This window comes from Acipenser ruthenus, chromosome 1, assembly GCF_902713425.1.
Source record: "Acipenser ruthenus chromosome 1, fAciRut3.2 maternal haplotype, whole genome shotgun sequence".
NCBI classification, from domain to species: Eukaryota; Metazoa; Chordata; class Actinopteri; order Acipenseriformes; family Acipenseridae; genus Acipenser; species Acipenser ruthenus.
The window spans coordinates 106542538-106558801 of NC_081189.1; the positions used below are offsets into that span (position 1 = coordinate 106542538).

The window sequence follows — 16264 nt, forward strand, 5'->3', positions numbered from 1 at the left end:
TAGCATTTTATTAAATTTGCAGCTGTGATTTTCAGGTTCTTTAAGAGCTGGGCACTTCTAAGTAAAAAAAATAGTTGGGACAGCTCTGTATTAGATTATATCATGCCATAAAACAGTTACAGTGCCTTGCATAAGTAATTCACCCCCCCTTGGACTTTTCCACATTTTGTAGTGTTACAACATGGAATTAAAACGGATTTAATTAGGATATTTTGTCACTGATCCACACAAAATAGTCCATAATGTTGAAGTGGGGAAAAAAAATCTACATATTTTTCAAAATTATTTACAAATAAAAAACTGAAAAGTCTTGATTGCATAAGTATTCACCCCCTTTGCTGTGACACCCCTAAATAAGCTCTGGTGCAACCAATTGCCTTCAGAAGTCACATTATTAGTTGAATGGAGTCAACCTGTGTGCAATTAAAGTGTCACATGATCTCAGATTAAATACACCTGTTTCTGGAAGGCCTCAGAGTTTGTTAGAGAGTATATCTAAACAAACAGCATCATGAAAACCAAGGAGCTATCAAAACAAGTCCGGGATAAAGTTCTGGAGAAGCACCAATCAGGGTTGGGTTATAAAAAAAAATATCCCAAACTTTGAACATACCCGAGCACCGTTAAATCCATTATTAAAAAATGGAATGAATATGGCACAACCGCGACTCTGCCTAGAGAAGGCCGTCCACCAAAACTCAGTGACCAGGTAAGGAGGGCATTAGTCAGAGAAGCAACCAAGAGGCCAATGGTAACTCTGAAGGAGCTGGAGAGATCCACAGCTGAGATGGCAGAAACCATCCATGGGACAACTATTCCTACTCAGCTGTGCTTTATGGAAGAGTGGCGAGAAGAAAGCAATTGCTGAAAAAAAACCCATATCAAATCTCGTTTGGATTTTGCCAAAAGGCATGTGGGAGACACAGCAAACATATGGAAAAAGGTTCTCTGGTCTGATGAGACCAAAATTGAACTTTTTGGCCTCAGCGCAAAACACTATGTGTTGCGCAAAGCCAACACTGCTCATCACCCTGAGAACACCATCCCCATGGTGAAGCATGGTGGTGGCAGCATCATGTTATGGGGAGGCTTTTCATCAGCAGGGACTGGGAAACTGGTCAGGATTGAGGGCAAGATGGATGGAGCCAAATACAGGGAAATGCTAGAGGAAAACCTGTTTCAGTCTGCAAGAGAGAGACCTGGGACTGGGGCAGAGGTTCACCTTCCAGCAGGACAATGACCCTAAACACACAGCCAAGGCTACACTGGAGTGGTTTAAAAACAAGAACCTGAATGTCTTAGAATGGCCCAGTCAAAGCCCAGACCTCAATCCGATTGAGAATCTGTGGCAAGACTTGAAAATTGCTGTTCACCAACGGTCCCCATCCAACTTGGCAGAGATTGAGCAATTTTGCTAAGAAAAATGGGCAAAAATTTCAGGATCCAGATGTGTAAAGCTGGTAGAGACTTACCCAAAAAGACTCACAGCTGTAATTGCTGCCAAAGGTGCTTCTACCAAGTATTGACTCAGGGGGGTGAATACTTATGCAACCAACAAATGTCTTTTTTTTGTTTAATTAACTTTTGTGTCACAATAAAAAATATTTTGCACCTTCAAAGTGTTAAGTATGTTGTGTAAATCAAATGGTAAAAATCCCAATTAAATCCATTTTAATTCCAGGTTGTAACACTACAAAATGTGGAAAAGTCCAAGGGGGTGAATACTTAACAAGGCACTGTATAATATTGTCATAGTACCCTAATTTATAATCCCACATAAATGTGAACATTTTTAGACAAGTATTATTTTACAGGAAAGAAACCTGAACATACTATTTTTTGTACTTTAAAAAAAAAAAAAATGCTTGTCATGTTTGACACATGAGATTAGAGCCAATTTACTTGAAATGCATTCTATGGATTGCTTCAAATGCAACTGGGTAAAATGCAAAAAAAAGCAGTCCGGTAATGATATTCCTGAGGATGTGAAACACTTGCCTGGGTGTATGATGCACCTCTGCCCACCAGGTGTAGTTGGTGTAATTGATGAGGAGGAGGACCTGGCACCAGAGCAGCACCAGGGAGGGGTGAGTGGTGATCAGAGACTGGATCATGCTGTTCAGATTGTCCAGGCTGTAAAAACTCCCCTCACAGCCATCCCCGTTGAACAGCTTGGTAGCAGCTGCAGTGATTCTTCTGAACATGCCTGGAGGAAGAAATAGTGCACCTTGTTTGGACAGTTCAGAGGAAAGACAGGATAAACGACCACTTGTTTCCCCCCCATAACTTATTCTTTAAAACTCTGAACATATTTCACTATTTGTTTACAAACAGCCTCCCTTAAAATCTATTTTCTATCCCTTAGTTAGCTTCAGAACAGCTTTCACCACTTCTCCCCCTATCATTTTGCATTTGAACCATTTCCTTTGCTTGTGTAAAGCTGAAGAAGGTACAGAACAGTCCATGCTTGCTTTGCTTTTCCAGCCAGGACTCTCTCCAAGTTGTTCTATCCTGCTGTTCCTTTTATATATATTTTTTGATTCTGCTGCGGGTTCAAACATTACCTGACTTGAAGATGTGTATGAGGCACATGAGAAGCGTGCCGAGCTGCTGGCAGTAAAATGTGTGCTGCTGTTCATTCATGTCCACTTTCAGCTGTTTGGTAGAAATATCTTCCATCTGAATCCCCAGTAGCTGAATTAGGAACCTTTAAATAAGACATTTTCTTCTAGTCAAACAATATGATTTGAAATGATACATTTTAGACTCTTGTACAACTATAATATTGATCTAACGGTGTGCAATGTGTTAAATATTGAACCTTGGTTTCTGCATAGTTTATTTTTCTCTTCATATACATATTTAGAATACATATACATAGTTTCACCAAAATCAGATAGACGATTCCCAAGACATAGCTGTCAATAATTCACATAGGGGGCAATATTAGGTGACTATTCAGGAGAGGATTAACATATTTGTTACACTGCTCCACAACATTAAATCAACAGTTTTGAGTATTGGTATTAAAAATGTCAGCAATATACTATATTTACTTTAAAAAAAAAAAAAAGCACACACCATCAATACAAAATTACAACTATCAGTATCATGAAGTAGATAAGGGTTTGGTATGCATTGTTAGATACAATTCTCTTATATTTACACATAAAGGTCTCTTAAACACTTCTACAGCAGTCAGCGATATGCGTAAATCAGCGGTAAGGCATACCTTGCAAACGTCTCCTCAGGTGGGTATTTGCCTTGTGCATCTCCATTCACCTCCTCTGAAGGTGGGGTCTGAGAGTAGTAGTCTCTGAGCCTCTCAATGTTGGCACAAGAGATAAGATAAGGAGACAAGGAGAGCTCCTGAATGCGAGACAGGACAATGTCTTCCGTCGACTGGGATATGAGAACACGCAGGATTGCCAGGATTCCGGATATCCACAGCTGGACTGTCCCAACCGAGCACTTGAAGGAAACAAAAAATGTACATTGAAATAGAGATGTTAATTATAATATCTAATAGTGCATGTTAGTGTCTTTAGTTTATTTCCATCTGTAAAATAAGAAAAATATGAAGGAAGATTCATATTTCAGTGATTTAAATCATGGCAGTATTAGATGATTTGATTGGACCCCTTATAGCTTTTGGAAGGGCTTAACTCTTTAATGATTTAAAGGAAAATAGATTACAAACATTACATAGATAATACAGTAGATCATTTATTTTACTTTGGCCGCCTGCAAACTCAGAAACTTCTCATCTGATGCAGTAACAACAGGGAGTGAAATGTAAAAAGTATATAGTATAAGTGAGATGTTCATTTAGCACACCTTGCTACTGTCCTAGCTTGGGGACCAGAAGGGTGTAAGTGAAATATAGTGGGGCAGCAAACAGGTGACAATTTACATAAAATGAGTAACTTAGCACATTCAAACCCCGCATTTCTTTTAGTTCATCAGCATGATATTCTTGCAAGGGAAGGGCTGGAGGTTCATCATGACTTACCATGGTGGCTGGCGTAACAAACATGCTCCTCAACAGCATGTCAACTGGACGCAGCGAGGAAGGTGCTACCGTCTCAAACAGGGTGTTTAACACCCCCAGGGCTTCATGAGAATCCAAGTGCATCTACACACAACACACACACACACACACACACACACACACACACACACAAGAAAATGTTACATCTTGTAAATACAAATAAAAAAAAAACCTTGTAACATAAAATATGTAATTAAAACATGCAGAAATTATTACAAATGCTCTGCAAACTACTGAGTGCACGCACTCAGCTTCTCGCTCATTTACAGAATACATAATTAATACCAGGCCTGTATAAGTATCCATGGTAAATCGCACACATTAACGTAACAAGGGAGGACAACAGGTCAGGTATGGAGGGAGGCCATTAGCCCCCCCTTGTACTGTAATATTGGATATTTATACCCAACCACCCCAAAACCTCACCTGATAATCATCACCTGATACCCAGTCTAGGGGGGCTGTTAGGAATCATTTAAATAGAGGGTTCAGGGATTTCTAAAGCTAAATATACTGGTCTGAATATGCCGCACTTGGAGCAGTTCATGGAGACAATAGAGCTATCTTACCTGCTGTTTTGCCAGCATTGGCAGAATGATGTCAGCAATCTGACGTGACAATCTCTTCCACTTATCTTCGTTTTCTTTGTGACACTGCTGTAGCACCAGTATAAACATCTCCAGTACCTGACAAGTGAGGACAATAAATCAAAATGAAGCAAGAGGTTGACTCACAAAACTAGCCACTGGCATCCTTTCACATTTAAATGCTACGTGCCTGATGGTACTGTATCAGTCTCAGAAGCATGGAGACCACAACTTCCTTCTGGGTCTCCAGCTCTTTGCCTGCATCAGCTTTGTTGGACCCTCTCAACACAAAAAGATCATGGACTATGGGCTGCAATGCTGGAATTGCTATAAAAAACACATAAATAAATAAATAAATAAATAAATAAATAAATAAATAAATAAATAAATAAACAACCAACCAACCAACAACAAAAACAACATCATGACGACACATCAGGATCTTTGTTGGACATTAGAAAGCAACATATCTGGTAATTTAGGGTGTATATCTTATCAAAGATGTGTATAAGCTATGGCAGCTTTGTACGATATGTATAATGATATCCATGGTGCAAGTCAGTGTTTTAGATACACAACGGCATGTTTCAGCCCTGCTCACCGTGTGTGACCGCCTTCCTGCCACTCGCCATGATGCCGTCGCACAGCTGAATGATTTTTGGGATCCCGATGATTTGTTTGGAGTGATAGCGCTCATAAGAGAGCAGCACCAAGAAGAAAAAGATGTTTGGAACAATGGCCTCTGAATCCCTGTGAAACAATGGAACCACACAATTAAAAAACAAATCAAGACACATGTAATATTTTCTTATTTCTCAAAGTCAACTAGATTTTCATAAGCAAAAAAAAATATTATAACAGAGATGCAAACGAGGTTACTTTTTCTTACCTGAACTGTCCCACTTCAATGTATTCGAATTGCTTCAGAACAAATCCAATAAATACCTACAACAGACAAACAAAGATGAGAAATGACAATGCTTAGATATGTTTAATGAACCAGCAATCCTTTCATTATGACCATGGCTATCAGCATTCTGTCTGTAAACGTGAAACTGTAGTGTGGTCATTTTCATTTAATGAATAATGAGTTTGAAGAAAAAGCATGTAATTCAAGAGCAAATTCTAATTGCTATGCAAAATAAACTACATTTCAACAAGTATTGGAACATATGACTAAACAAATGGGGTAAAGATATTCAATGTAGCATTCGCCTTGGCAGTGACAAGTCTGCCAGAATTCCTATCCATGGGGATAAATGTCTTGCCCAGTCATTCTGAATTGGTAGTAAATTTATACTATTTAGGGTACTACTGCATTAATATCTTCTGCATGTATTGAAATTGAATGATTATCTATTTATGAACACCCAGATATTCAATGATATTTCCCAAGATATTTAATGATATTTCACAAGATATTCATTCAGTGTGTTCACTTTACAATGTGATCGTTTCCAATAAAAGACTGTATTTGAAAAGATCACATCATGAAGTGAAGGCACAGATTGCCCTTGTGAAATTTAGAAGTGTATTTACTTTTATTTAAGAATCCCTTTTGTCTCACAAGGGAGTAGGAAATCCAAACCTTCTGCCCATCCCTACGAATGGTATATTTAAAAAGGAGCCAATTATATACGAGGTATTTAGTTAGTTAGCCTCAGGATGAAATCACCTCCATCCTGTGTCATTGGCACTCACCTGATCCGAGTCCAGGAGACAGTAGTTAACCCGCAGCTGCACTAGCTGTGCCAGCAGGTCCAGCACCTGTCTCTGCAGGTACACAGAGGTGGTGGTCGTGTACTGCTTCAGAGCTTTGATAACCAGGGGTTCAAATAGCCGGATGTGATTGTGGATTGCATTCTGCGCAGAACAGATAGGGGAGAAAAGAAAGTTGAATCTTAATAAAGGTCTAAAAACAAAAGCCACCTGTGCCTTGGACTTTTGGAACCAACAAACAAATCTGTTCATCTTTCAGGTTACAGCACAATATGATGCTAGTGAAGATACACACACAAAATACCACATCATAAAAAAAGGATTGGTTTGAAAAATCTACCTATAGCGTTACATTGGATTAATTATTTACTTCGACCATTATGTTAAAATAAAACATGTAGCTTACCTCGCTATACTGCTATATCTCATCTTTTCGATCAGGCTGAAAATGTTCAGTTACTGATAACACTCCTTTTGAGTTTAAACTTAATTCATGAACCTCTCTGAACAGCAGCCTTTATAGTTTTTAAATATATGTATTAGCATGTACATGTAATCTCTCATGATTGTCAACTCATTTTTATATTAATAAATCAGTGTGTTTAGACATGTTATGCCTAGAGCGACAAAGTAATTTGATTTCCAAAAAAAAAAAAAAAAAAAAGCTTAGTGTTTTACATAAACAGTTCTTAGATAAAGCTTTCTTGTTTTCAAGATGCATTGCATAGACATCGATGAACTGTCTATTTCACTAGGCATTAATGGTTATTAACAGCTGCAATAGGTTTGGTTCAAAGTGATGTTGATAATGACTACAATGCACTTCAGTAGTATATTTAAAGCACCAATATATTTAAAAAAAATTATAAATCAGGATTTACCTTATCAGCCCGATGCCTGGTTACATTTGAGATGTTGGACTTCAGTTGGGTGGAGACATTTTGCAGAACATCAAACCATCTGTGGATTTGATAGGAAGCAAAAAATACATTTAAATACATTGTTTTCCTCTCTGAAAATGTGCCTTTGCAGTTGCTTTAAAATAAGGCCCTTTTAAAACGGACAACGTCAACTCAATACTTAAAACAATACTGCTAGGTATCCTTACCCTGAGGCGTCCTGTTCATGTTCAGCTTGCACCATGTTCCTTAGGCTGGCGTCAGCCAGCGCCTGTGTGAAGTGTGTGTACGGAGCCATGAAGCAGTAATGATACAATCCAAGACGCAGGTTGGAAGATCCTAACCGCTGGGCCTTGCCCTGAGATTTACTAGTGTTGGAGGAGGAGCCTTCATACTGAGATGCTAGGTTTGTCCCAAAGAGAGTCTTTAAAAGCTGCGATTAAAAGCACAATGTAAAGTAATTTGAACCAAAAGCATTTTCTCTTGGATTATATCAACTATCTGATTGATGTCATGAGATTTTAAAATGCTTTTACATCATAGCGCAATTGAAGAACCAGCGTTATATTCTCCTGGCAATAAAATGGTTAAAAAAAATAACTAAAAATAAATAATGATGTGGATATCCAAGAACTCAGAATAATTCAAGGACACCCCTTTATTTTTTTCTGAATACTTTTTCCAGTTCATACATGCATAAACATTGTATCCTTGTTGCATTGTCTTACAGAGATACAGAAATGATCAGTAATGCAACTCATCTAGCATCTCCATTTTCAAGGCGTGCTCGTAAACATCTACCTGCTGAACACAAACAGTGGCCATGGTCGGTTCTCTGCAGAAGCAAGACTTCAGGTATCCAAGGATCTCCTCAACACACTGAAACAGAATAATAACATTAATATATTATTATTATTTGGGGAATGTATCTGTCTATGGTGACAAGACAACAATAGACATGGAGGAGGGGGTGGATGTTAGTTGTCGGGCAATGGCAAGTGTAGCTTTTCATCTTTTGCATTGTCAGTTTAACTCCAGGCAAAGTCACTTTTCGATGACCAGGCACTCAACCAGTCAGTGTCCACTGAATAAAGGAGACTTCCCGTATGAGGCTTGATAAGTGCTTCGTCGCCGTTTCGCAAAAAACATCCAACTTGTGCAAATGTCCATTTTGTGGAGCTCTGTAGTCATTAGTAGGTAATATGTGGTCTTGCACCTTTCCTTATTACTAAGATTAGTATTTTCATTTTTTTAATTTAGTAGTCACCAATTATTTTTTTGTTATTTTCTCCCCAATTTAGTAGTGTCCAATTATTTTATTTTGCTCAGCTCACCGCTACCACCCCTGCGCTGACTCGGGAGGGGTGAAGACAAACACACGCTGTCCTCCGAAGCGCGTGCCGTTAGCAGCCCATTTTTTTTTACACACTGCAGACTCACCATGCAGCCACCCAGAGCTGCAGTGTCAGAGGACAACGTAGCCCTGGGCGGCTTAGAGGCAAGCTCGCAGGCGCCCAGCCAGACCACAGGGGTCACTGGTGCACGGTGAGCCGAGGACACCCTGGCCGACCTAACCCTCCCTCCCCCTGGGCAGCGCTTGGCCAATTGTGCACCGCCCCCTAGGAGCTCCCATCCTCGGTCAGCAAAGGAATAGCCTGGACTCGAACCGGCAACGTCCAGACTAAAGGGCGCATCCTGCACTCCATGCGAGTGCTTTTACTGGATGCGTCACTCAGGAGCCCCCAAGATTAGTACTTTCAGGTCTTTAAGTACCCATTGCTTTAACTAGCATGTCAGATGGTGCGATTATTTTCTATATAGCATGAATCCCCTGTAAATATACAGTATAGGTCTACATTCACTTATTAGTGGAGTGGTGCTTTAAACAACAACGCCACTGCTCCGTTATTGAATCGTATTTTGTCATACTTGTACTTGCTAGAACCAAAGTCATTGTATTTATCTTGCTCTTAACTGTATTATTACTTGTACTGTGATTCTTGAAATGTATTTTTGTTTACGACTAAGTCGCCCTGGATAAGGGCGTCTGCTAAGAAATAAATAATAATAATAATGAAAACAGTTTTCATTTCTCCAAACTACTGACCTTTCCAATGTCCTGGAGGGTTGCAAGTTCTAACAACTGAGACAAAACATCTAAAGCTGACCGCAGGAATCCACCAAACTTTTCAGTGTTATTCTGAAGGTCCAGGGTTACCTAGAAATAGGATGATTTAAAAGATTTCAAAACTGTGTCAACACTATTTAAATGGGCATACAATAGTTATCAAAACATTAACACTGAATTCCATATATTAAACCTCATGTTTATTTTTCCAGAATAGATTTTAAGGTGCATACTAAGTACGGTAGTCCATTAGTTCTAAACAGTTTTGATTTGGGTCTGTTGTCTAGTGGTGTCAAAGAAAGAACACCTATATGTGATTATCATCAAAACATAAGAAGTCATGTATATTGCCATCGTAACTGGTCATAAACAGATCACAAATCGTGTCCAACCAAAACACTTAACCCAAATGCATTTACACTTTCTCAATTATTGCCAACTTTTAATCATTTACAAATGATCCTTTGCATCCCATCCCTCCTGGTTTTTATTCTAACTGTACACTAAATTGAGCAATTGGACCAATTAAGCTTATACTAAGCACTTAATTGATCCAATTAAGTAATTTAGGGTACCGTTGGAACAAAAACTAGGAGGGACAGTAGCCCTCCAGGACCAGGGTTGAGTAGCCCTGCCCTACCTTATAGTTAGCGTGAGTAGCCTTCAGAACGTCAAACAGTTTCAGGTATGGAGGGAGGTGGTAAAAACTGCCCAGGGTGGACGACTTGTTTGTTGCAGTGGCCCCAGCTGTGTCTGCTGGCCTGGCTGCTATGAAATACAAGAAAGTCAAGTAGTCATAAACAGTGTCACTCTTCTGAGTTCAAAGACCAAGGTAGTTACATCTGACTTTTTATTTAAAACTATATATCTCTTTCAAATCACTTATTCAGAGTTACCTGGACTGGTGTCGGTGATCTTTTTGGGGCTCAGAGGCGCTGCGTTTTGCTCTATTGGCTCCTTCTCTTTGCCCTTTCTTCTTATGGGGCTCAGCGATGGTGTATTAGAAAGTGAGGGAAGGCTTGCCTGAACATTGAATAACAAAACAGCAAATGCATTAACATACATGTATTACACATGGAGTGCACTATGAACATGTGGCAATGCCAGACACACATTTTTTCCCCTTTTTTGCCAAGTCTTACTATTTAAGTTTATTCAGATATTTTGCCTAATTTTGAAGAGGGGACAATCTATTCAGTGATACCAAAACATTTAGCAAACATGGACATGATTGCATGTTGTTTTGGTCACACGGCAAGTAAATATCCCACCCCAGCTTGTATACCTAGAAAATGCAAAACATGTTAGGCTAACACTGCTTTTGTTAGACAACTTGTCAATTAAAATCTTTTTCCTATTCTTGAAAAGGAAACTAGCATTAATTCAGGGGTAACAAGATATTTAGTAAACAGGTAGCATATACGCCCACTGTATCATTTAAAATGTTTTGAACCCTTTAACAGGCTGGGACAGGGCGCAAGCCCTGTTATACTGATGTTCTTCCAGTTTGGCAGGGATAGGGTTAACCCTTAGCGGTCCATTTATTCAGCGCGTCTCAGGCACGTCAGGTCCAATTTATTTTCACACGCACAGTTTATTTTAGACGCGTTTAAAAGTATTTATTTTCACAGTAAAACAGGTTTAAAAGGCACTGCATATCAACAGGACACTCAGTACTGCATCTCCAACCCCGCCCCACCTCTTGTTCTCTATTTTTTACAAACCTCATAATAGTAGTACATACCGATAAATCATCTCCTGATCACTCGTTTTATCACCAAACTCCTCAATAATGCAATCCAAGTCGTTATTTTATTACTATACCATCTAAAAAAAGCTCTGCAAATGTCTGTGATGTTCTTTGAGTGCTGGCTGCGGAAGCAGCTATCTTGTTTCTTTATGTCCGTGTTATCTATGTGGTGTCGGGTCTATCAGTATTCATGAGATACGCCCTTTTTTTCCGGCTTCTTTCGGCTCCTATCGGTCTCACTCGGCCATTGAATGGTTTTCTCGGCTTTTTCTGGAGGAAAAACTACTAGAAACCTGTTTTTTGCTTTTTTTTTAATGGTGTCGGACAGGGTCCGACATTGGACCGGAAAGGGAAAATTACAATGTCGGACCAGGTCCGACATAGGACCTCAAAGGGTTAATACTATCCCTGCCAAATACACGTGCAGACTGTGGCTGGGACTTCATTGATTAATTAACAATAAATTAAGCCCAGCTACAGGTTTATATAAGGAACAGTCTCTCCACTTGTGGGAGACGAACCCAGGACAAGGAATTCTCAATTCTCCTTATTTCCAGGACTGAAAGCTGGTAACTATCTCCAGAAAACCCAGAGAAGATGACCTGCCAGCACAGCATATACAGCGTTGCCTGCTAACAAGGATATCACTTGTTTAGGACCTTGCTCTGCCTGGTCTATCGTAGATAGTCGTACCATATTTAAAGACGCAGTACCCTTTATTCGATGAGCATTTAGTTTTGTTTTTTGCTTATAAATAAAAAAGCACAAGAGTGCTTAAACTGCCTTCTTTCGACTCTGCCTGTTACTTGTACAGCCATGAAAGGCTGCACCACAATGCTGCCTGTTTACACAGACATATAGACAATACCTTTATAGCAGGGCCGGGTGCCACATCATCAATGACATGTGCACAGATGTTGAGGATCTTCATGAGATGAGAGAAGAGCTGCTCCACCATGGTGACCACTGTCCGGTCCCCCAGAGCTGGCCACGGTTCTTCCTGCTTGTTGACACCTGCATTCGCCTCCTCTTCAGCTGTCCAGGGTTTTTTGAGAGACTTGGGAGCTGCCGCTGAAAGTAGATGGTAGCATTATATGCATTGACTGCAGCTCCAGAGAAACTACACTCTTTTAAAAGTAAATTTGAATGCTGATATTGCATTTTACTATAGTGTTACTATGCTAATGTTATATATTTACTATGATTTGCCAGGGTAAACTGTTTTTACTATGCTTTACCATGTTTACACTTTGCCATGTTTTATGTTTTACCACAGTATATTGCAGTTAAAGTAAACTAGAGAATAACTGATGTAAACACCTGTGTGTAGCACATAATTCCATGATTACATTTCATAACACTGTCTATTAGATTAAAAGAGCAGGCTCAGGCACTTTAAGGGCATATGTTTTTGAAAATTGAACACATGATACTGCTTTTGGGCTAAGCTTGCTTTTTTAACGCTTAAACAAACACACACATAAACAGGGCTGATTAGTTTCTCCTTTGGAATCTCAAATTGGAAGTTTGAATCCAATTTAATACTTTAAAAATGTTCTCAACTAGAATCCACTATCCAGACAGCAACTTTTACTCTAGGCTTGAGCCATACATTCCCCAACACATACTGTGATTTACATTAAACTTACAGAAGACAAATACTTATATTCTACCTGTATTGCTATTATATGCTCTTATAGGAATGTAAAAAGGACATCTTACTGTACCTGCAAGCAAGTTGCCCGTCAACATGAGTGCATCCTGATGGGCTGACAGATCGAGAGGGAACCAGGCTGAGGAGAGGAGGGACAGGACCATGTGGGCCATCCCCACAGTGCAGTTCTTCCGGAAATCATCAGTGGGGCCGGACTGAGACAGGCTTCAAATAAATCACGGTAAGAGATTGATAAGGGTCAATTAGTAAGTGTATATCAATAAAATACAATTCTATAACTAAATACATCATCTGGAACAGTGCTTTGAATTATTTATTTCTATCTTTTACTACAAGCAGATTCTTAACACATTTTGAGAAATTATGATATGAACATTTAACAGGCAAAGACTGGGCACAAACTGAAGACCTTGCAGTTTCTCCGCGAGTGTCTTAGCTCTACACAAAAGGATTTAGAAGTATTAGTAACTCTAAGAGCAGCCAATCTGAGGGAATCCGAGGCACAAACTCTCAGTTAAGCATGGTACACAGAGATTGATCCCCGTGAATTACTTTCTTTTTGTTCAGCTCGTATCTATTACCTCAGACACAGACCAGCAGTATCCGTAACAGAGAATCAGATACTTCCTGTTACAAATACACTTTCTTTTTACCTACCTATAAAGACAAACAGACTGGGGTGTTCGTAATTCAGGCTTGCACTGTACTCCTGGTACAGCTTTTATATTTGCTGTACTTTATGCTCCATATTTATTAAAAACATAGGCCATCCACTTTGTGTAATGTTTTCATTTACAATTCTAAACCAGTGTGGAACACATCAGCACATGGCAAGAAAAATCTAAGTAAAATCAGTCAGTCCTGTACCTGAATAAGCGGCCTCTGTTTTTGTAAAGGCTTGATCTGGAAGGATGGGTACCGGAGGAGGTCACATACCCACAGTGCCACCCTAAACTCCAGGTACAAACAGGGAATGCTGATGAAAGGAGACACAGAGCTTCGCAGCAGCCAAACTAGGAAATAAAATCACATACATTAGACAAATTCAAGCAGACCACAATCAAACCCTACCATAAAAGGTTAACGACTGGTTTAACAGACCCCGGTTTGCATGAATAATTCAGTATCTCTTATTACCTAAGGCAAGGTGGTCCAGGATAAGTGGTAATGAGGGTCTGTGAAAACAGTCAGACAGTAAACCAATGTCCTAAATGATACCGTAGTTTAATACATTCAATTCCCATTCAGTTAATAGAATTGTTTTTAATGCTTTACCATAGCCAAGTATGGTGCTGCATTTTTGCATATACTGTACAGTCACCCACAGAAACTGTAGTCAAAAACAGACTATACATGTCGAACCCCATTTAAAACTCTAAATTTCTTCACGAAAACTGATTGAGGAAACTTGTTAAATTACATTACACTATTATACGATCTTGCTTTTAACAATTGATGTATTATTCGATTGGTAGCAAACAAACCTTTGATTGCAGTAGTTCTACCAGGTTTAATAGTGTGTTTTATTAATCATTAAAACATTATTGTCTACAAAGCTTTATTATGCTCTGTGCAGAGGACAACACGCATGGGACAAAACTATGAAAGCCAATACAACTACAGCAACCAGGTGTCTAAATGTACATCAAGAGAAGCATGTCTTCAGTAAACCTTATTACTCACAGTAAGAGCTCGGGAAGTGGATGATGTCAGTGCGTGGGACACAGCCGTGATAACCCTGGAGAGATTGTTCTCCACAGTAACATCAGACGGATTCTGTGAAATATTGAATCCTCTGTACGTCCTAAATGAGGTAAAGGGAAATAGGTAATTTATTTATCACGTGATCCTGTCCTGGGGTCCAACCTTAAGAAAATATGACCCAGTTTATTACAATATTGACGAAGAGGTAATCTGTCTAGCACACCAGCATCCAGTGTAGCTTTTAGTTTCAAAAAACATTCTCAACCTTTAAAAAGTCAAAAAGTATTAATTTGCCTACGCCACGCTGCTAACACTGAAAGAGAACTGATGTCATATTCCATTTCAGACAGCCAGGAAAACTAGGTAATGTTAATTGACTCCGTTGTCAAATTATCAATGCCTTCACTTGGTAATCAAATGATACGTATATTCAATGGAGCTAAATACCACCGCTACAGTAATACAAAAAATACAATAAAAAACAGTGCTTAACAGTCATCTTATGGCACCGATAGTCTCTCATCTTTAAATGTTAAAATGTTTTGTGTTTGTCACACTATTTTAAACTGACAATATGTTGTCACCATTTAGCTAAATTGACCTTTGAATGTTTTAAAATCGTTCCCGAGGCTACTCCAAGTGTGGAGCAGCAGTGTGGAGTAGTGGTTAGGGCTCTGGACTCTTGACCAGAGGGTTGTGGGTTCAATCCCTGGTTGGGGACACTGCTGCTGTACCTTTGAGCAGGCACTTTATCTAGATTGCTCCAGTAATAACCCAACTGTATAAATGGGCAATTGTATGTAAAAAAATAAAAATAAATAATGTGATATCTGTATAAGGTGGTATATTGTAACAATTGTAAGTTGCCCTGGATAAGGGCGTCTGCTAAGAAATAAATAATAATAATAATGAAGTGTCTTTCAGATACCTTATGATGGTGCTGACTGTGAAGTGAGATGGTGGCTGGGTCTCATGCATCAGAAGCTGCAGGTAGACGCTGCTTTGGTCTCGGGCTATAGCTACCACTGGGTCAGCCTGGCCTTGATCACAGTCATAAAACAACCTGGAGACAAGCCTGTGGCACAAATAAAGGGTGTGATGGATCTGCCCACATACATTCCCCTTATTTGTCTGAACATACAAAATATAAATCCACAACTGCGTAATACCATTAGGAGACAAAAGATAGTTGAGCTCATATTATAAGACATTCTTGTATCATCTTGTCACAGAGGCCTTGAAACTACAGTTCATGATGCCAAATCTGTGTCTCTGGAGCTGTAACTTCTTACCACGGGTATGCTTAAAACTGTGCTTTAATGATTGAACATGCAATGATTTGTTGAAACACTAACATGTCTGGAAAATGTAAAGAGAGACAAATGTTACCTTGATAAACCATACAGAAAGCATCGGTCTTTACTTGAGAAACGAATAGGGCATGGTATCCCCACTCACAGGCCCAGCAGTGACCCCCACCATTCATTTACCTGGTTACAGTAGTGGCTGCCACATGACGAACTCTGGGATCCTCATCTCCAAGCAGGCAGATGATGACATCATTAAGAACCCGGTCCTGGAGTTTCAGCAGCTTTTCACAACAACAAAAAAAAAAGACTAATAATACCATCAATCTCTAGAATACATCAGTGTTTACATCAGGTAAACAATGACTATCAAATTTGTTTATATAATTAGGATCTGCTACGTATTACCTTACATACATTACGGTCAAATAGGCACGCATTTGG

General features: G+C 39.3%; 1 protein-coding gene across 5 annotated transcripts in view; it reads right to left on the bottom strand.

The window, feature by feature from the left end:
* The window catches only part of LOC117420682 (huntingtin-like), an 86714-nt gene that overhangs the window by 26803 nt on the left and 43647 nt on the right, over positions 1 to 16264 (bottom strand). For 3 of the 5 annotated variants that reach the window (XM_059033504.1, XM_034034214.3, XM_059033509.1), the window contains 21 exons: positions 16004 to 16104; positions 15442 to 15588; positions 14493 to 14613; positions 13677 to 13822; positions 12862 to 13013; positions 12003 to 12205; positions 10281 to 10407; positions 10025 to 10152; positions 9364 to 9474; positions 8058 to 8135; positions 7466 to 7689; positions 7239 to 7317; positions 6340 to 6501; positions 5528 to 5583; positions 5240 to 5388; positions 4829 to 4965; positions 4621 to 4737; positions 4013 to 4135; positions 3233 to 3471; positions 2565 to 2707; positions 1999 to 2206 (listed from right to left, as the gene is read on the bottom strand). In XM_059033504.1, the coding sequence (XP_058889487.1) occupies positions 1999 to 2206; positions 2565 to 2707; positions 3233 to 3471; positions 4013 to 4135; positions 4621 to 4737; positions 4829 to 4965; positions 5240 to 5388; positions 5528 to 5583; positions 6340 to 6501; positions 7239 to 7317; positions 7466 to 7689; positions 8058 to 8135; positions 9364 to 9474; positions 10025 to 10152; positions 10281 to 10407; positions 12003 to 12205; positions 12862 to 13013; positions 13677 to 13822; positions 14493 to 14613; positions 15442 to 15588; positions 16004 to 16104 (2951 nt within the window). The remainder of the gene's footprint in view (positions 1 to 1998; positions 2207 to 2564; positions 2708 to 3232; positions 3472 to 4012; positions 4136 to 4620; positions 4738 to 4828; positions 4966 to 5239; positions 5389 to 5527; positions 5584 to 6339; positions 6502 to 7238; positions 7318 to 7465; positions 7690 to 8057; positions 8136 to 9363; positions 9475 to 10024; positions 10153 to 10280; positions 10408 to 12002; positions 12206 to 12861; positions 13014 to 13676; positions 13823 to 14492; positions 14614 to 15441; positions 15589 to 16003; positions 16105 to 16264) is intronic. The other 2 variants (XM_059033505.1, XM_059033501.1) reach the window with 1 other exon arrangement.